Below are 20,778 nucleotides of genomic sequence, written 5' to 3' on the forward strand. Positions count from 1 at the left end.
CTGCAAGTCAACAGATCTTCAAAGTTAACACTTAAGGGAAAGTACTAACAAGTAGTAAATATCTTTTATATATTCTACGCTTCTTTATATGCCCAAAAAGAAGAAAAGTGAAAAATTTTTCTTCAAGCGAAAAATTTTTGCGATGAGCATCGGGCAAAAAAACGTGCTAAATGACAGGTTGTGTTTATATATTTGTTATTGATTCTATATTATAGTAAATTGGTGAGAACATTACCCAAGTCTTTGGACCCAGAGGATTGCTGCTTGATATCAGAGGGAGCATTGGCACGGCTTGTTTCCACACGACGTTGTTTAAATTCCCTGTGAGGGTGAGAATCTGCAGACTCTCCTTCTTTTCCGGCGCGCTTCCTAGAGTTCTTAATGTTTTGTATCATCTTACTTTGCTCCACGTTTCTAATGAATTCCGCGTTCAGTTTGTTGGCCTGCGAGATTTCCATCTCCAACTTGGCCTGTCTGATATCGTTCTCGCGGGCAATCTGTTCAGTCAAATCTGCCCATTTGAAACCTGGGAGGTACTTCACGTTCAGGATATCATCATGGTAGAAAGTACCTTTCTTGCCACCAATAATGTTCCCGTTCAACGTCTCCGCACACAATTTGGCGTCTCTTTTCCTAATAAACTCGGCCCAACCTTCTTCATACTTGTTTTTCTTGTTTCCTCCACCTTTAACTCTTTGCTTGTACTTTTGATCGTCCTCTTTCTTTAGAAATAGTCTATCTACCTCACCAAAACGAGTTAATATTTGTCTCATTTTTGCAGGTTTCATGTAAGGTGGAATACTGGAGAAGTATACCACCCCAGTCTTGTGTTTAGACTTCTTGGCGGCCTTTGATTTTACCAGTTGCCTTAGTTTTTCTGTTTTTAAATCCAGTGAAGTGGTGGACGAAGCTTGTTCTTCTACTTCTCGATCGAGCTTTTCTCCATTCTCTTTATCTGGTTGTTCTACATCCTCTTTTTCTTCTTGTTTTTGCTCTTCTTCTATGTCTGACTCGTTTTCACTTTCGATGTCTTCTACCTTCTTACTGAAGATATCATCCTTACTAGAAATTTTTTTCTTGGTCTGAATTAAGACGTTATGTTGATCGGTTTCCTCATCTGAGGAAAAGTCTTCAAAGTCACTATTTACTTTTTCACTCATGCGTAAAAATTTACTTCACTCTGCTGCAGTAAACTGTTTGCTTTGTACTTACATAGCAATGGGTAGTTTGTCAGGTTGAAATTTTTCAAAATCTTAATAGCGAAAGTTTTACTGCGCAATGTGAGAAAAGCTGGCTATAACGAAGTAATTCAAAATAATAAAACAAGAGAAAGAAAAAATTTACACGTCATTGCCTTTGGAAATGTGATCAGACAGACCCAATATCACCGTTTAAATATTCTTCACGAGATAATGTAGTTTGTCAATTGAAACGCTATTTGGTGGCTGGCTAATCAAATATGGTCGATGAAGGGGTTGTCAATCCAGCAGCCCTTAAAGAATTGTCGCTATCTGTTTGTTCCTATAATTAATTTGCACTGAAAAGATACATGTGCATTATTGCAGTATATTATAAGGAATTCCGGAGTTTTCTAGTAACTTTCTAGTCGCGCAACCGAGAGATGAGTACTACAACGCAACCTATTTGGTAGTGCATCCTACACATTGTGAACGTTTTTGGTTCATATTACAATATTACGATATTACGAATTTTACCCTTTCTTTAATACTAACTTTGATCAGAAAGCACCTTTATCAATATGGCCACGTCTGGGAAGTCGGTCATAATCAAAAGGCTACAGGCTTTGGGGTTTGAAATATCAATATACGAATTGTGAGACTTTGTTTTATCTTAGGGACGAAAATGGATGTGTGAAATTACTTATGGAAGGATCAATAATAGCAACGTTTGCTAATGTGTTAAGATGGCAAAATGCTACTGGTACGCCTCGTTGAGTATCCATCATTATTAATAGCGCCAAAATTGAAACATTAATTGCGGTTTTAGAACAACTTTAGAATTACAGAGCAAGGTGATAAGATCTCAATAGCTTATGAAAAATAATAATTTTTTAGAACCTAATGAACGTGTCGAAACTTTCCGCAAAATATTATGTACATCTCTACTCAACCTTCTATTAGGATCATGAGAAATGTGTTAAAACAGAAAAAATGCACCCTCATAATAAAAAACTTGGCCAAACCAAACCCTTTCTAGTACATCGATATGTATATCACACAATAAAGTCAATGCAGCATAACTTAGAATCGAGGTAGCGACTCCCCGTATTGCTCAAAATGGAAAATTCTATGGAAATAGAATTCATATGACTCTGAGAACTAAAGGAACATTATGACGAACAAAATTGCTATGATGTGAGGAATAAGATGATACAGTCCTACCAAATACCAAAGATCGGGTCGTCGAGGGCGGTATCATATCTAGGGAGATTTCTTTTCAATTAGAGCATATTCATTATCAAGTAACCACCATTTGTATTTTTTTTTTCTTCTCAAGGTAGTTATTCTGTTCTGACGTGCAGAAGATGGGCGTAGCATTGACACAAAGATTCAGTGGGAAACTATATATCCATATCTCATCCTGGTTTGGAAAATGAAGAGCTGCATACTTATATGAGGGAAAGAAGGCTAAACAAAATATACGTAAAGCAACTATCAAGAGCCAATGGAATCTATTTTCAAAATTTGCGTTCTTCCAAAACATTTATCCCGTTTGATGCATTAATGAAAATTATGAACATTTATTTCCTTACCACACGTACATTGGGTGCTCTACTTTCTTTTTTATTTAAGCATATAAAATGTACACAGTAGTAAAATACCATTTTAAAATATTATTTGAACAATCATAGAACACTACGCAGGTATTCTTCTTCAAAAAGATAGCTTCAATGTATTTCATGTATCTGAAAACGCTTTGTCTTGCCATTAAAGATCTGGTGGCCCCGACAAAATAAAAAAAAATACTGAAGGATGCGAGGTTCGAACTCGCGCGGACAACCGTCCAACAGATCTTAAGTCTGCCGCCTTAGACCACTCGGCCAACCCTCCAAAGATTTATACTTTTTGTTGTATCTCAAAATGAGATACGTCAGTATGACATTTTGAGATCCTAAACGTTCATAAAACACATATGAAACAACCTTATAACAAAACGAACAACATGAGACAAAACCCGTCCTTCCCTAGCTGAACTACCCAAAAGTATAAATGCCTGAACAATTAGTTTAGATCCGAGATTCCGCGCTTCCACCACTTAGCATGATTCATATTTTATATAATATATAAGATAAGTAACATTCCGTGAATTAATCTGATAAACTGTTTTGACAACTGGTTACTTCCCTAAGACTGTTTATATTAGGATTGTCAAGACACTCCGGTATTACTCGAGCCCGTAATACAACACTTTTTATCGTATTTCAGGTAGTATACCACATCATTATTTGAAGAGTGGGTGAGTTTTGAGATAATTGTTGGGATTCCATTGTGATTAAGGCTATAATATTAGGTATGTAGATATACTAGAAGTTCTCCTCGAGGATTTAGGAATCCATAAAAGGGAATCTGCAATTCTACACAATTCTATAAATATTATTATCATCATTTTATATGTTAATATTCATTGATCCTATTACATTATCAATCCTTGCGTTTCAGCTTCCACTAATTTAGATGACTATTTCTCATCATTTGCGTCATCTTCTAACACCGTATATGATAATATACTAGTAACGTAAATACTAGTTAGTAGATGATAGTTGATTTTTATTCCAACATTATTGTACTCAGCAATTGTTGCGAAACAGACAAGATTAAGTATATTATTCAAGGCCTTGCTTACCTAGATGAACCATTGAGAAATATACATATTGAGCAATACCTCTAGGTCCGAAGTTCCGTGCCTACACCCTTTAGTCAGATTTAGATTATATGAGATAAGTGGTATTTTGTGGACCAAGTTTGTGATTAATCTGATATCAAGTTACTTTCTTAACGACATTAGGACGCCAGGGTAGCCAGTATTATTCAAGTCCATAGAACAGCCTGTATACCTTCACTTCATTAGGTATATTCTTGGTTATGCGTTATTTAAATCCTCATCTGCCGCTGCTTAAAAAAAGCAGCTAAAGTGTTGCGTAGGCACTTCGAACAAGTAGTCAGTAATATCACCTTTTAACATCTAATCATCAAAAGAGACATTTTTTGGGATTAATTGTTTATAAAAGCTATGAACTTAGGTCTACAGAATGTACCAAAAGTTATCCTGTAGGATATAGGAATCTACGAAAGGGGCCCGATACTTCTATATAATATATATTTTTATTTCTCCTTCAATTTTATACGTTGTCATTCCTTATCCTATTACTTCATCAATTCTTGCAATTCAACATCCAATAACTTTGATAACTGTTTCCCATCAATTATGTCGTCATTTTACACTGTATATGATACAAGTAGTATGAGTACACACCAATAGATGATTAATTTTTTCCGACAATCAAATATTGGGATCATAAACACACATAATCGCCATATCCGTTAATTCGGGTTTCAATCACTTCGTTTGTCTATCGTATCGCAGCCTAGTGAATATTTAATTCTTTCAATAAAAAAGGCTTAAAATCACCATGAAAATCACAAGAGGAATCTTTCAACAAGAACAATAGTATACAATCCATGAATGAAGGAGTTCATATTTGACTAGAACTATACAAAGGTTTTGTACTGTTTTTACTGTGAGGGTAGCATCTCATTTATCCAGAATCTCAGAAGGGAGAAACCCAATCGCTAAATCGATATTATCACCCAGAAGTTTCAAATAGGCGATTGTAGAATATACACAGGGACAACCACTCAGTTTATGGCTTCAGTGCGCGCCCAGTTCTGGAGGAAAGCATTATCGAAGTAATAAAACTTTAAAAAAGCTCTCCGCAACTAATGAGGATTGCAGTATCCAGATACCCTTGTTTTCTGCCAAATGAACACTTTTACTATGTCATATAAACAAAAAGTGCCATTTCTTGGTACTGCTTCAGTCTTAGGAATGGTCAATACGTTATTATTACTTAAATATACGATTAATAACATGCTCTGTTGCGTATTTAGTAAGTGTGTAAGGAAACTGTAATATTACCTAACCGGTATCCCACGTGTTTCACGAAGGGCGCTTTTGTTGTTGCAATTATAATCCTAGTTAGGTAAAAAAAAAATACTTAATTCCTATCATCTACTAGATACAAGAAAGACGTCTCTGAATTACACACCGTCTCTCAAATTGACAGATTGCAAATACCATCTCTTAGTCCAAAGTCTTATCCTCTTACCATAGTAGTACATTGGTAAAGCAAATGCAGTAATCCCAAAGTTGATGACAGCTAAAGCAATGTAAGTATTTTCAGTACCAGATGCAGCTAGCCAATCAGAACAGGTAAAGGTGAAAATGCAAGATATCGTGTTGTTAATAATAGCAGTACAAACCATACCTTCCAAAACCATATCGGGGTAACAATCCATTAAATACGCCATCGCAATATCACCAGAACAACCCCATGCAAACCCAACAAAACCCAACCCGACGTATATAGCTTGCCAAGGCCATTGTCTAGCGGTACCGATACCAAACATCAGCAAACCCGCTGGCCCAATAATTGCAGTTGCGATAGAGAAGTATAGTCTAAATTCTGCCTCTAAAATTCCTCTATTGTGACGAGCCATCCAAAGAACAAAGTAGTCACTAACAATGCCAGCACAGATACAACCGATGACTGCTCCAATAAGTGTGGGAACATTCATAATTGCGACACCAAAATCACTATAGTTCCATGGAGGTTCGTAGTAGGCGCTTTCTTGAGTGGTCAAATAAAACGTCAGGAAAACGTCTTGAATACCCCAAAACATACCAGACAACCACACTGGCGGGAATAAGAACATTCTAAGGTTGATCTTTAGATATTTGAAATACTGTTTAAAACCGTAGCCTTTCAAATTAGTAGCTTTGGTTAATATTGCTACTCTTTTTGGGTATGGTTTCAAATGCTCTTTTGAACCATCAATCAATTCGCGAGTCTCAGGTATGGTAACTTCCTCTTCATTGTTAACTTCGAATTCAGCCGTCTCTGAAAGGTCTACACCTTTCTCACCCATGGCTCCAGGAGTTGATAATTTAGCGTCAAGATGACGTTTCCTGCGCGACACGGCCGTATTGTCAGAGTTTTGTAAAGTGGTACCGTCTTCGTATCCCGATTGACAGCTGGTCAAAGGGGTCATATACTGGCCTCTGTCGAAGTACGTTTCTTCGCAGCCAAATATAATAGTTATTAAAAGGCCACCAGATATGATCACTGCGACCCAACCGACCCAACGGAAGTTGGTAAATGCAGATATGTACCCAGCGATCAATGGGCCCAAGAACGTACCGATACTAGTGCACATGATATACACGGTCAATACGGAGCCCAATTGGTGCTGGAAAAAAATGTCGCTCAGGGACAGTTGCACCTGGGCTTCAGCACAGGACTCACTAATACCTACAAACAACTGAGACCATATTGTGTCGCTCGTTCTTTTGGCCAAAGCAAACCAAAGCGCACCAAAGAGACCTAATGTGGTGCAAACTATGTACGTAATCTTCCTGCCATACAAGTTAGCAAATGGAGCCAAGAATAAAGTGGACCAACCAATACCTAGGAAAAGAACACCAGCCCCTGTGTTCATGGAATCGTAGGATATCCCATAAATCTCATTCAATGAGTCTTGAGCAGCACCAGCGTCGTTACTAGTAGCGGCGGTAAACGCAGTTATAAAGGCCATTAGACCAAAATGAGCCAATTTCCTCCAGCTAGACCAGTTCAGTGGATCATTTGGCGAGTATGATGGTTGAGGGATTAGGACGACTCCTGAGGAGGTTTTCTTCAATTTTGATTCGTATATAATACCATTTTCCAAATTTTGGGAAGAATAGATGTTAAATGTGCCAGGAATATAGTCCGGATGATCCCTGTTGGTATATTTGTCCATCTGTTAAAAATTTAAGATTCACACTCGCAAACTTTCTTCTATAGTAGTTCTTTTCTTTATATTCGTTAGAAATGCAAAAGTTGCGAAGCTGTTTTGTTATATCCTGTAGATTGTAATATGATACTTCGATTCTTTCGGATTTAGTGTTTACTTGCTATTCTTCTAGTTTCAAATAAATAAGATAATAAGGGATGTCAACTTGGTAGTAATAGCATGAAATAGTATCGTAAAATTAAGGATGCTAGCGCTTTCGACAACAAAATGGGCTTGTTTTATTTTTGCAGAGGAGGTTCAGTAAATATTACCTCAGAGACTGATACAGATAATTCTTTCTTATTCGACTGCGTATTTATCTTTATCGTTTAGATTGAAGACAATAGACAATTAAATGAATCTATAGAAAGGTTAGGAAATAGTCTAAACTACTATGGTTTGTTAACGGCGAGGTCTTTAGTTTAATTTTCTGTCTGGAAAATAACTTTATCCTAAAAAGAAAATTTTCATCAACTGCAACTTTTTTTGTTATGCTTTTGTTCTCGCTAGGCGAAAGCTCCCTAAAAATATCCGTAGAATTTCATATGACACAACCAGGCCTTGATGTAAACGTCAAACTACACATTTCTCAAAGCTTAGAGAGCTGATGCATGAAATTTTTGCATTGTGTGGTATTATATGTGACTTAAGAAAGTAATTGTACATCATAAGAGAGAAAAATTCTGTTCAGAGAAGAACTATTTGAATATATTTTAAAAGATAAAAAAATGTCTTGGCAAAAATAAGTAAGTAATGAAAAAGAAATTTTCTCGAAGAAAAAAATGAAAAAAATGACTAAGTACTCAATATCCTTGATTTTCTAGTTTTCATTTTCCTCAAAAAAACTTGTCCACATTCATTCTCTGAATCGTTCTTCTTTGGTATATACTATCATGCGAATACGTCTTTTTTCTTTTGATATTAAAATATCTACAGACTATTTTGTGCACCTATAAAATAAATTTTGTCATGACTTGTAATTTTCCCATAATCGGGACTATTTAAGGACCAAAAATACACTTTCGCCCAACTTGCTGCTTGACCAGGACTTTCGATAATCTCCTAATTACACTAGCTAGTTTTTACTTGTTATGGTTTGTGCAGTTGAGATAGCTCAGTAAAATGGCTTTATGTGTTCTGATCTTATAATGAATCGTAATCGAAATCCACATATTTCATTCATACTGACGGAGAATAGGTTAAGCGCTGCTGCTATGGTACCTACTTTTACTCTTTGTGGTGTGCGATTAGTTTTGTAATACAAGGGTACTTCTGGTAATAAATATACAATTATTTTATGAAACTATGATACAGGAGGGCAGAAGTTCTGACGATAGAGCTACAAAAGGTAGTATCGACCTAGGAATTTATAAGGACTGTTTTTCTTTCAACAGCATCTTAGATGCATGTAGGGAAAACAACGATGCTGATAATGCAGAAAACTACTGCATACACTACTGAGGTGTAATTCATGTTTCCTGCAGTAACCGGTAGTGTATATGGGAAAGATAAAAATACCAGGCAGAACAAGGTCCATAGAATACATATAATATGAGGAATCATAGACATACGACGACGGTTAGGCCTGCTGACACAATTTACGTCACTCTCGATTCTATGAATGAATTTTTCCTTTTTAATAACGAACAGGAATATAAAAGAAGGAACTGCGTACGACATTAGTAACAGGGTGATGCATGCAGTGATAATTGCGTTGAAAGCGGTACTAGATCCCATAAATATACAGCCAATTATCGTTACACATATTTGTGACAAAAAATGGGCATATAATGGAGACTTAAACCCAGGTGTCAACACTGCTAGCTTCTTCAAGGATTTGTTTCCCAAGGAACCCTCTTTATAAAATGGTGCGTAACTTTTCCCGAATGATTGGAGGATTCGACTTTGCCAGGTTCCACTTGCAATGCCTGAAACAAAACCTGTTGTGATACACATACATTGCAGGAAGACACTGAGATTCCTATTACCAGTGGCCTGGTAAAATATTTCTACGATAGGTAAAATAGACTCAACGACTGCCGTTTGGTCAGTGATGCAGAAAAACAAACCAACGCAATAAATAAAACTAGTTACAAAGCCCACAATGATGGTAGTGATAATAACTTTGGGAACTAAGAAACGTGACTTACTATAACCCACTTCATCAATCATGTGCGTAGCAGAGTCAATGCCAACAAATGCCCAGATCGGATTGACCAAACCGACAACAAACGCCATTCCAGACGAATTCCAGCCTGTTTGATTATCAAAGCTCCCAAATATATTAGAAGCTTTGGGCCATGGGTCTACGGTGTTGTCAGATCTTGAAACAATACAAATAATGAAAGTCATGGCGAAAGACAATAGAGACGTATAGAGCCCAAACTGAGAGATATAGGGCAACGGAGTTGAATAAATGTTGAAAAGTGTCAAAACGGCATTGATACACTCGTAACCCACAAAAACATGCCAGTGCTTTAACTCGTAGTCCGGATGCAACAACTTATGAATACCGATACAGCTCATTGACAAAGATGAGCAGATACTTGCGGTAGTAAAAATGGCACCGAAATAGTTCAGCAACCCTACAACCATGGAAGAAACCTTTTGAAATTTAGAAGAAACTTCCACGTTGAAAGTTTGACAATAATTCTCGAGGAACACTTCTTCATCATCGTCAGAAGGGTCCTCGTACTCAGGGGTTTTCAAAGTGACTGATTCTTGTTCCAACATTTTAAGAACCCAAAATGAACCACCGCTGCTGTTTGGCAGGATAGCAGCAAAATCTCCCAGAGATATACCACACATGAGACTGAAAAAAGCAGCAATTATCAACCCATAGATGATAAGCAGTGGCCCTCCACTGGCAATACCAACGGCCATCGACGCTGAGATACCGACCCATGAGCAACTTAATGAGAACGCGATACCTAATAGGGACCACCAATTAAAGTGCTTGTCAAACTTGACTTCTGACCTTTCTGAACTAGACATTCTTATTTCCGTCCTGTGACGATCTGGAACAATAGACAAAAAAAAATTTCTTTCATATACAAATAGGAACACTGCCCCTACTCTGTTCATACCATGCTACTTATATATAGCTGATGAAAGCCTTGCAACTTTTTTATTTAAACTATTCTACGTCTTGTTGGGTCATTAATGACTCCACCGATGGCAGTTCATGCAACTCCATATCCTGATCATGTGCCGTAGTACATTGTGCAACCTGTGCCATAATATTGACACCGAACTTCTTCAGGGCCTGCACGTTGCCTTCATTCGGTTCCCCATTGAGAATGACCCCAAAAAGGTGGCTTCTCAAGCCATTATCGCAAAGATGATTCCAAGTCAGCAATGTATGATTCAGAGTCCCTAGCCCGCTGCGTGCCACGACAACTACGTACACTGGATGGCCGCTAGTCTCAATCAGATGTTTAATTAGATCCGTCGTAATTTCCAATTTACGAGTGATAGGAACGCAAACCCCGCCGGCTCCTTCTACGACCAATGGATTCTCTGCGCTCCACTCTTCAGGAACTACGAAATCCAACAACCTGATGTCGACATTAGGTTCGTACTCCATGGCCTGGAGCGGAGATAGAGGCTTCTGCAGCGCATAAGTGGGCGTGAATATAGGTGGTTGCCAAGTTGATGCGGCTATTTTGAAATTTTTCAATGTCTCGGAGTCACCTTGATCTGACTCAATTCCAGTTTGTACGGGTTTCCAGTATGCAGCTTTCCATTTGTGTACCAATAATGTTGATACAAAGGTTTTACCAACATCAGTGTCTGTACCGGTGACGAATACAATTGGTTGTTGTTCTTGTTGTTGAGATTTGCTGTTCATGACCTGTGCGCTAGTGATTTTTTGAGTTCTTTTCACTGGCCTACTTGTGGAAAAAAGTATATCTCTTTATATACTTCAGTAAACGAACTACCAGCGGGATTTTATTTTGTTTTGCCCAATAATTTTGAATTATAAATAGCCATTGTTTGTATATTTCATTTTCTTTTGGTCGGGAGGATGTCAACAGCGCAATTCGTTTTCTATTGCTAGGATAACAACTAATGTCCCAAGAAATTTCATATACACCAGATGTCGCGGAACTGCTAGACTTTGATAAAAAACATATTTGGCATCCTTATACGTCATTGAGTTCACCATTGAACGTTTATCCGGTAAAGAGTGCTCACGGATGCAAGCTGGTGTTGGATACCGACTCACCAGTGGACGTCGAGGTGATCGACGCCATGTCGTCGTGGTGGTGTGTTATTCACGGGTACAATAATCCAGAACTAAATGAGGCCCTTACCAAGCAGATGTTAAAGTTTTCTCACGTCCTTCTTGGTGGATTCACCCATAAAGGAGCTGTGAATCTAGTCCAAAAACTTTTAAAAGTGATTGATGAACCCTCTTTGCAGTACTGTTTCCTCGCAGATTCTGGCTCAGTAGCAGTGGAAGTAGCTTTGAAGATGGCTTTACAATCAAACATGTCAGGGGAAGCTACTAAAAATAGAACAAAGTTTTTGACAATCAAGAACGGGTATCATGGTGATACATTTGGCGCTATGAGTGTTTGTGATCCTGAGAATTCTATGCATCATATCTACAACGATCGACTCAGTGAGAACATCTTCGCCCAAGCTCCCTCTATTGTCGATGGCCTTCCAACCAGCCAGAACGGTTTCGAGGACCATTGGAATGCAGAAGAAGTTACCGATCTCAAGAAGCAATTTGAATTGCATAGTGATAAGATCTGTGCTGTGATTTTGGAGCCTATCTTACAGGGTGCAGGAGGTTTGCGACCATACCATCCACAGTTCTTAATCGAAGTTCAGAAACTATGTAACCAATACGACGTTTTATTCATCATGGACGAGATTGCTACAGGATTTGGTAGAACAGGTGAGATTTTCGCATTCAAGCACTGTCAAAAATACCAGGACCAACATGGCATCAGTCCTTCCGATCAGATCAAAGTTGTTCCTGACATATTGTGCGTTGGGAAGGGCTTAACCAGTGGATATATGACTATGAGTGCAGTGGTAGTCAACGACAAAGTTGCTTCCAGAATCTCTTCTCCAAATAGCCCTACTGGTGGCTGCTTCATGCATGGCCCCACCTTCATGGGCAATGCCCTGGCATGCAGTGTGGCAGAAAAGTCTATGGATATACTACTGCGTGGCGAGTGGAGAAAACAAGTGTCTGCAATTGAAAACCAAATTTATAGAGAACTATACCAGTACATCAAGAACCCAGATAATGGGCTCATTGGAACTGTTGTTAAGCGTGTGTCAGTTATTGGAGCTGTAGGTATCGTAGAGCTATACAAGAAGACAGATCCCGAGTGGTTCCAGAAAAAGTTTATATCCAAGGGAGTACATATCCGACCTTTCAACTGCCTGTGTTACATTATGCCACCATATGTGATCACGACAGAGGAATTGACGAAGGTTAATCAAGTCTTGATTGAAGTATTACATGAGTGGAAATCCCACATAAACCAATGATATACGATCTCATCAAGTCATTTGCCAAGGAATTCTTATTTCTTGCGTAAAATGCATTCTTTTACGCTATTATTTATATTGATATAACTCAAAATAAAAAATTTATGGTTATTTATTCTAGCGGACCTTTATATCTTACTTTTCTTATCATAAAACTATGTCGAAGCCTGCTGCACAAGAGAAAATTGACTAGTTCAGGGCAAGAACGTATCACAGGAAGTACGAGTTGAGAAATCTGGACCGAAATGGTCCGTGGTCGCCTACCCGCCTTCTGTGCCATCACGGTACTCTCTTCTATGTTCTCCCATTAGCGCTAGTTACACTCCTCAGCAGCTGACACATCTCACGATCCTATCTTTTATTTATTATGAGAAGAACGGAAAAGATGGGATATTATAGGCTCAGCTTACTCTTCAAGCAACTACTGTTGAACCGGGTCGTACAACTCATACCTTTGAACCCTCTGGTAAATTTTTCCGGCAGAGTCAAGATTATTATTGAGGCAAACCTGTAAATTTCCTTCAGCATTTGATTATCTTCCGCTACTTGAAATTTTGCACTATATCTTCCTCTATTAACCTATCCGCAGTAACTATTCACAAGACCTTGAATGTAGTAAACGATGTCTATATAACTTAATATTGTGTAAGATCTTACAAGATGTACTGGGCCCAGGCTTTTCACGGGGATCAAACCGTTGCTCTCCTAGATGAGAAAACGCTTTGCCATCACACTGAAGTAGCATGGGCAGTATTTTCCCTCGAATATTGTTATTATCAAAGCAAGCAATATCAGCAGTAGTTTTTATTTCAACATATAAGATCACCTATGTTGCAATCTCTGCAAAATTAGTAATGTTACCCTCCAAGTAATTGTATGACCTCTCTTCTGAAGGTAAACATTGCGCCTCTTTGTTTAAAGCAGCAGCACTAGTTTATCATGGTTTCGTTACCTAGGAAAGGATCGGTAGTGCTATGTAACACTTGGAAAAGATGAAATTTGTTAACATGAAATTGAGTCCCTTGTGTTAAGGTAAAAGTGCCATCTTTAAAAACGTACTCTGCAAAAAATGGTATTGCGCATACGAAGAATTAAGAAACTGGCACCATTGATCTTCACATCATTGTTGTCTCTCATTGTTCTTTTTAGGGTCTACCGACAGTATCCATTCTCCGACCATTTCGAAACACGCAGAGAAGATGATCGCTCTGGCAACGTGCACTGCTTTTCTAGACTGCGTCAAATAGAGGAATATGAAAAGCCGGAATTGACAAGTAAATTCTATGAACCGAATAGATGGAAATCTTTTATATCTTACGTGACCAGGAGTCGCAAGGATGTGAAAACTGTGTCCCGATCGCTATCCAATTTGGATTTGTATCAAAAATGCTCAAAAGAAATCCGTGCTGATCAGGATATTTCCCTTCTTCATAGCATAGAAACCAAGTTGTTCCCATATATAAACTTCACAGCCCTAAATAGTGAACAATCTCATAATTTTTGGCCTGTTCATACCCGATTTGATGGAACAAAGTACCGTGGACAGGTATTACAATTTTCTTCTGAGAACAATTCGTTCATTGGAACTTCACCCATTGAATTCAAGGCTAGCGAACCTTTTTGGGAGAACTGGTTGAATTCAGCTCTTCAAAGGAATTCAAAAGGTGTGGTAATGAGCGTATCGGAATATCTGGTGGCTGATACAATTCGACTAATAAGAGTTTTGCGGCTGTTAAATAATTCCCTTCCAATTGAAATCGTTCACAAATCGGATTTACATGAGAGTTCTCAACAGCTCTTGATAGCAGCAGCAAGAGAATCTGGATCCTTAAATTATCCCCCTCAGGAATTGTGGTTTCTGGATGTGAAAGACATGTTAAATGACGAATATTTAGCGAGATTCAAGAGATTTTCGAATAAGTGGCTGGCAATTACCTTTTGTTCATTTCAAATACCAATCTTTTTGGACTCTGATACTGTACCTTTTGTCCCGTTGGATACACTCTATGAAATTGACGGATTTAAAAGAACAGGTACACTGTTTTTCAAAGACAGGAGTTTTCCAACCTCCAAGTTAAGTCCACTCCAAGTTAAAGTTTTGAAGCAGATAATCAATAATAGTCTGGATGTATCCTCGGATTCGGAGCAAGGTTTTGAAATCTTAAAACATAACCTAAACGATGAGATGGCAATTGATGCAATAGAGGCCTTGATTTTCAAGAAACAAAAACATTACATGGACAGCGGCTTAGTGATATTCGATAAACAAAAACACTTTTTCTGTCTACCAATCGCAATAATGCTGCAATTTTCGCCTATCCAAGAGTTTTTCCATGGTGATAAGGAATGGTTTTGGCTTAGTTTGTTTATTTCCAAAAAAGAGTTTACTTTTTATCCAATAGAGGCTTCGAATGTAGGAAGATTAGAGAAGCCGGAGACTCTAGAAAGCAGTACAATCTGTTCTACCCAGCTATCTCACACGGACGTGTACGGTAATCTTTTGTGGTTGAATGGCGGATTATCCGTTTGCAAAAAAAATTGTTGGAATTATGATTTTACAAAGCGTAAAGAGATTGCGGCCAAATACAAAAGCGTTGATGAATTACGGAATTACTATCAATCACCTGTGAAACTCGAAGCTGTCATAATACCCGATGTCAGCAAGTCCCCCTGGTCGCAACAGAGCGAATGCGTTATGTACAGCTATTGCACACATTATAGGAAGGGACAGTACGGAAAATTGATAGAGTTTACAGATTCTCAAAAGAAATATTACGAGAAAGTTGTAGAATTATGGAACAAGGTTGTATAGAGTATGTTTCAGTATGAGTACGGTGAATTTCCTATAAGTTTTTAAACTTTTAGATTTTTCTATAAAGCATGTTAAACCCTTCTTGACATCGTTTTCAAACGGCATCTTTCCTACGGAACTAGGCTGTTTTTGAGATATCCTTATTTAAGTTCCTCTTGGCACAATGTTATTCCCGCATTTATATTTAGTTAACATTATGTGAAATTCGCTCATAAAAAGAGCCTTAGCTCTTTCTTCATTTTGCCTCAAGAAAACTTTAAAATAAAGTAGGAATGCCAACAATACTTTTCTTCAGTAAAAGACGAATATTGGCGTAGAATTTTACCGGTAATCATATATACTTGGCTTAGAACACTGACACATGCATTTTTCTCTGGACCCTTGCACAAATCATCAGTAGCGCCTGAATCAAAAACTAACAAAATACCATATCTGTTTTAAACAAATAAGTATATCGCATGAAGTAAGTTTCCCGCACGTAAAACTACTACAACACATTTTCGCCTAGAATTATAAGAATGTTTAGTGCATTGGCTCCAAGCGAGTAATTGTACGATGCACGTGCATAAAAAGTGCTCAGTACCCAGTTCCGCTATTAGCACAGGGAAATTTTCCTTACAAGCGAGCCCTTCAATAGCTTAGGAAGTAAGGTTACTTTGGCGACGGCCATAGATGCCTGAGTAGCCTTTTTCCTTTTTCCTTCCCTCAAGAATGTGTGAAATGACGTTTTCGGGATAAAGCGGGCGCTAGCAAGAAACTTCTACTAAGAGTAACGTGGCTGAGAAGAGAAGAATAATAAAGGTATGCCATGGAATAATTTTAGAAGAGGGGGACCTGCTTCTTAGAAACACGTAATCTGAATCCCAGAGCAACTGCGTACAAAACAAGATCTTGGCTTTGTAAGCAGGAACGGCTTTTTCCGATAGAAGAACGTTTTTTGTTTTTTTATGCAAGACCGTCTAAAAATTTGCACCCTATTTAACATAGACACTCAACGAATACCATAATTGCACCTGGTTTCATAGGACCCTGAGGGAACAATACTCAAAAGAACAAAGACTACTGGTAGAGGTCCCGATATATCCCTTCACTGCCGGTGACTATGGTAAAAATGAGGTTACAATTTCTGTATCGTTAGAGAAAATTTTTTTCGTTAAGGCAAACGCATCAGCGTTTACATAGGGAATTCCTAGCGTAGTTTAATGAGCAAGGTACATCAAACCCTAGTAGTTCTTGCAGTTACACAAAATATTCGTTAAAAGCCAGTTTTTCTCCTCTTTCTTAGTCTTGGCTGACTCTCATATAAAACAACTAGAGAAGCTGAGAAAGACTCCAGTTAATCGTGTCTCCCCAGCGTCTATTTCTTGAACCTGAGATGGCTAAATAAGCTTAGGTAGGCAAAACCATGTTGTTGGTACATATTATATCTTTCCTTCTGTTCTTCCAGCTTTCGGCCGCAAAGGCCCCACCCAGTAAAACGTCTCTAATAAATACTCATGAGAGAAGGTCGATATATTCATGCTACGTTGGTTTACGTAAAGAAACATGGGGGTTCAATGGGTCCGCTATATGTCGGTATGAACCAGCAATCCAATCGATGCTTTACTGTCTTTACGAAGACACGCATGAGAAAGGGTATTCAAATAAAACTTTGGAGAAAGGTTTTGAAGAAATGAGACAATTTTGCTATACACCAAAGTTTTTGAACATGACTGATGCCGAGTTTTACACCTCATTGGATAATGGAACATACTATATACAAGATCAACCTAAAGCTGGCATCAATATCACTTATCCTATCAGACTGAACACTACACTAAGAAAAGCATACTATGATGCATACTATGGTTACTACTATAACCATGACATTCCGTATTATTTCGGGGGCATTATCTGTGCATACTTTGTGGGTGTCATGTTGCTTGCAGGTTTAATTCGTTTTTTGAATTATACCCCAATAAAAAAGATTATGTTTCAGCAAAAGCTAGTCAATTACGTGAGAGGTTATACTACTCTACCCACTCTTTATGAAAAGCATGCAGAGCCCTTCTCGTACTTAAAAGTGATAACAGGCTATCTTCCTACTAGGTTTGAAACGTTGGTTATTTTAGGCTACCTCATACTTCATACCATTTTCATGGCCTACAAATATCAATATGATCCATACCACATCATATTTGCCGCTCATAGAGCAGAAGTGGCACATTTTGTTGCGTACAGAAGCGGTATACTTTCTTTTGCACACCTGCCACTCATTGTTTTATTTGCGGGAAGAAATAACTTTCTCCAACTTATTTCTGGCTTGAAGCATACCTCATTCATTGTGTTCCATAAGTGGCTGGGAAGAATGATGTTTCTTGATGCAATAATTCATGCTGCCGGCTTTACGAACTATTATTTGTATTATAAAAAATGGAATACGGTTAGATTAAGAGTCTACTGGAAATTCGGTATTGCTACCACCTGTTTAGCGGGAATGTTAATTTTCTTTTCCATCGCAGCATTTAGAAGACACTACTATGAAACGTTTATGGCCCTCCATATAGTATTCGCAGCACTATTTCTCTATACTTGTTGGGAGCATGTTACTAACTTCAGCGGTATCGAATGGATTTACGCGGCAATAGCAATTTGGGGAGTTGATAGAATTGTACGTATCACCAGAATTGCACTCTTAGGATTTCCTAAAGCAGATCTACAACTGGTTGGATCTGATTTGGTCCGTGTAACGGTTAAAAAACCAAAGAAGTTTTGGAAGGCAAAACCAGGCCAATACGTTTTCGTTTCCTTCTTGCGTCCATTGTGCTTCTGGCAGTCGCATCCATTTACAGTGATGGATTCTTGCGTAAACGATAGAGAATTGGTCATCGTTCTGAAAGCAAAGAAAGGTGTGACAAAACTGGTAAGAAACTTTGTTGAACGTAAAGGCGGCAAGGCATCCATGAGATTAGCTATCGAAGGCCCTTATGGCTCCAAGTCCACCGCCCATCGCTTTGATAATGTATTATTGTTGGCAGGTGGCTCAGGGCTTCCCGGTCCAATTTCTCATGCCCTTGAATTAGGAAAGACAACAGCTGCAAGCGGTAAAAACTTTGTACAGTTAGTCATAGCAGTAAGAGGACTAGACATGCTCAACGCGTGTAAGAAAGAACTAATGGCATTAAAGGGCTTGAATGTTCAAGTTCACATTTATAATTCTAAGCAAGAGCTAGCTTCGGCTGAAAAAATTTCCTCAAATGAAGTCAAAAACGGTGAAACGACAGCAGAGAAGGCCCCATCTAGTCTAAGCAATTCAGAAAAAGCTCCTTCTGAAAGTGAAAATACAGAACTACCTCTTTCCCTGAATGACACGTCTATCTCCGATTTAGAATTTGCCACTTTCCATGTTGGAAGGCCAAATGTTGAAGAAATACTAAATGAATCTGTTAACCATTCTGGTTCACTTGCCGTCGTATGTTGCGGACCACCTATTTTCGTCGACACCGCTAGAAATCAAACTGCCAAAGCTGTTATCAGAAACCCATCAAGAATGATTGAATACTTGGAGGAATACCAAGCCTGGTGAACAATTTTTCATATTTAAGTAAACACTCAATGTATAATATCCTCTAACTGTTGTAATTTCATTAACGTAGATGGTTTGCGCCTTTTTTAGGGGACTCTTGTTGATTGATTCTAACTACTGAGGCTTAAGTTGTTTCAAATAACACTTTTTCAGAAAAATAATCGTATTAAAAAGCAGAAAAATCATACGTAAGATGACAGAAGCTTCATATTTAGTAACTCTGAATTGTATAACACACCAATTGCCGATAGAATATGAACCAATCGATCTTCAGCGTTCATGTACTTAATTTAACTACCTGTATTTTCTTATAAAGATAAAATTGGTGTATAATGTAAGGACCAAGAGAAAAAGGAATCCCGCATCCCAAGCAATTTCTAGTGGACTATTTCTTCAAAAAATAACTCAATAAACACCTATATAATGTTCGGAGGTTATACTTTAGTGTTTTAGAATGCAGTACCAAAAGTAATATATTGAATTAATAACTATATGATGTGTAGCTAAGAATTAAATAGTAAACGTCTTCTGAAACCTTTTAAGAGGTAATTATTGGTATTCCAAATTCATATGTGGAGGTAAGGGAGACACAAAATTATCTGGAATGACAGCGTGCTGACACCTATAAGGTTCCGTAACTTCAAATGCCTTCATTACTCAACATAGGAAAAGTGAAAGTGTGTGCCTCTAAAATATACGGAACATCGTCGAACTAAAAAAATCCATTAAGCAAAGTCAGAAACAGCATGCACTACAAGACATTTGGTTCATCATGAAGAATGCTCAATTGAACCATCAATCACTTTCTCTTGTTCGATGTTAGCATTATCCTCACTATCAGTTGAATCCTCAATGCTTTCGGTTTCAGTCCTCGCATCTTCCTGAACTTCAAGATCTAAAAGAGGCTCACTCTCTTCCAGACTGGTCTCCAAGCGGTCCACGGTATCACGTAATGCCTTCACACAAGCCTTCAAAACAGATCTTGTGCTTGACCCATTTTCCTTAGCTTGAGATAGGACTGTGATATAAGAAGCATATGTGGTAGCGAGAAATAGTATGAATAAAACGGCTTCTGGTAAAATATCTATTTTAGCAATCTTACAAGAACCTGAATAATCAAAGTTTATACCCCGTGGCATACTTGAGCAGGACATAGAACCAAATTTTGAAGCTAGAGTTACGAAAGCGGTAAACCACAGGACGGTCTGAACAATTTCCATCACGAATATTAACAGAACAGGCAAAAATCTCACAATCCCAAAATAAACTGAAGATATGATTGAAACAGCTAAGCTCAATCTAAGGATTCGATCCACTTTATAGTTTGTGATTATGGCAAAACTAGCTAACAACAAGTTAGTTACAGATAAGCCAAGTTGGAAATATCTTAGTACGTGGAAAGTAACGGATGTTGTTGTTAACTTTAACATATATGTATTGAGTTATTATTATAGATCTTGACTTGGTAACAAAATATCAAGCTGTAAGCACCGCCTGTATTCTCCTATTTATGGTTGATTATATTTTACTTCTGTTGAACCAAGAAAAAAATAGCAACTCGAAAAGTCGCTTATTCATTCACTTTTTTAATTTTTTTACATATCGCATACGTAATTGGAAACACGCAATTTTAACTTTGGGCAAATACATAAATCATTTTGAGAAGTTGGTTTTTAGTCTCCGAGAGATTATAAACCAACATCCTTAAAAGATAGTATTCATTTCTCACCTGCCAATGCAAGAGCAGATATTATTCAGCAAGCAGTACAGCAAATCGGAAGCGAATTCCAATGACAATTTGCAGAATAAGATTA

General features: G+C 38.0%; 8 protein-coding genes and 1 non-coding gene across 9 annotated transcripts, besides 4 other annotated features; 3 read left to right on the forward strand and 6 right to left on the reverse strand.

The window, feature by feature from the left end:
- Positions 1 to 209: 209 nt before the first annotated feature.
- On the reverse strand, positions 210 to 1,160 carry ESF2 (RNA-binding ATPase activator ESF2; the record flags this gene model as incomplete). Its single annotated transcript, NM_001183231.1, has 1 exon — positions 210 to 1,160. The coding sequence occupies one exon, from the start codon at positions 1,158 to 1,160 to the stop codon at positions 210 to 212; it is 951 nt and encodes a 316-aa protein (NP_014452.1).
- Positions 1,161 to 2,987: 1,827 nt separating this feature from the next.
- YNCN0020C lies at positions 2,988 to 3,071 on the reverse strand. Its single transcript has one exon. It is a non-coding gene; the product is annotated as a tRNA-Leu (tRNA).
- Positions 3,072 to 3,087: 16 nt separating this feature from the next.
- Positions 3,088 to 3,428: a long terminal repeat (Ty3 LTR).
- A 39-nt stretch (positions 3,429 to 3,467) lies between these two features.
- Positions 3,468 to 3,799: a long terminal repeat (Ty1 LTR).
- A 417-nt stretch (positions 3,800 to 4,216) lies between these two features.
- Positions 4,217 to 4,515: a long terminal repeat (Ty1 LTR).
- Positions 4,516 to 5,279: 764 nt separating this feature from the next.
- Positions 5,280 to 7,040, reverse strand: HOL1 (Hol1p; the record flags this gene model as incomplete). Its single annotated transcript, NM_001183232.3, has 1 exon — positions 5,280 to 7,040. One exon carries the CDS (start codon positions 7,038 to 7,040, stop codon positions 5,280 to 5,282), a length of 1,761 nt encoding a protein of 586 aa, NP_014453.3.
- Positions 7,041 to 7,234: 194 nt separating this feature from the next.
- Positions 7,235 to 7,255: a regulatory region (Upstream open reading frame (uORF) in 5' untranslated region of HOL1 gene, regulate translation).
- Positions 7,256 to 8,471: 1,216 nt separating this feature from the next.
- On the reverse strand, positions 8,472 to 10,157 carry BIO5 (Bio5p; the record flags this gene model as incomplete). The annotated part of the gene is made up of 1 exon (NM_001183233.3): positions 8,472 to 10,157. The coding sequence occupies one exon, from the start codon at positions 10,155 to 10,157 to the stop codon at positions 8,472 to 8,474; it is 1,686 nt and encodes a 561-aa protein (NP_014454.3).
- A 52-nt stretch (positions 10,158 to 10,209) lies between these two features.
- On the reverse strand, positions 10,210 to 10,923 carry BIO4 (dethiobiotin synthase; the record flags this gene model as incomplete). The annotated part of the gene is made up of 1 exon (NM_001183234.1): positions 10,210 to 10,923. The coding sequence occupies one exon, from the start codon at positions 10,921 to 10,923 to the stop codon at positions 10,210 to 10,212; it is 714 nt and encodes a 237-aa protein (NP_014455.1).
- Positions 10,924 to 11,144: 221 nt separating this feature from the next.
- Positions 11,145 to 12,587, forward strand: BIO3 (adenosylmethionine-8-amino-7-oxononanoate transaminase; the record flags this gene model as incomplete). The annotated part of the gene is made up of 1 exon (NM_001183235.1): positions 11,145 to 12,587. One exon carries the CDS (start codon positions 11,145 to 11,147, stop codon positions 12,585 to 12,587), a length of 1,443 nt encoding a protein of 480 aa, NP_014456.1.
- A 1,069-nt stretch (positions 12,588 to 13,656) lies between these two features.
- On the forward strand, positions 13,657 to 15,399 carry MNT4 (putative alpha-1,3-mannosyltransferase; the record flags this gene model as incomplete). The annotated part of the gene is made up of 1 exon (NM_001183236.3): positions 13,657 to 15,399. One exon carries the CDS (start codon positions 13,657 to 13,659, stop codon positions 15,397 to 15,399), a length of 1,743 nt encoding a protein of 580 aa, NP_014457.3.
- Positions 15,400 to 16,804: 1,405 nt separating this feature from the next.
- Positions 16,805 to 18,964, forward strand: FRE4 (ferric-chelate reductase; the record flags this gene model as incomplete). The annotated part of the gene is made up of 1 exon (NM_001183237.1): positions 16,805 to 18,964. One exon carries the CDS (start codon positions 16,805 to 16,807, stop codon positions 18,962 to 18,964), a length of 2,160 nt encoding a protein of 719 aa, NP_014458.1.
- A 770-nt stretch (positions 18,965 to 19,734) lies between these two features.
- YNR061C (uncharacterized protein) lies at positions 19,735 to 20,394 on the reverse strand (the record flags this gene model as incomplete). Its single annotated transcript, NM_001183238.1, has 1 exon — positions 19,735 to 20,394. The coding sequence occupies one exon, from the start codon at positions 20,392 to 20,394 to the stop codon at positions 19,735 to 19,737; it is 660 nt and encodes a 219-aa protein (NP_014459.1).
- Between the last annotated feature and the right edge of the window lie 384 nt (positions 20,395 to 20,778).

Source organism: Saccharomyces cerevisiae, chromosome XIV, assembly GCF_000146045.2.
Source record: "Saccharomyces cerevisiae S288C chromosome XIV, complete sequence".
NCBI classification, from domain to species: domain Eukaryota; kingdom Fungi; phylum Ascomycota; class Saccharomycetes; order Saccharomycetales; family Saccharomycetaceae; genus Saccharomyces; species Saccharomyces cerevisiae.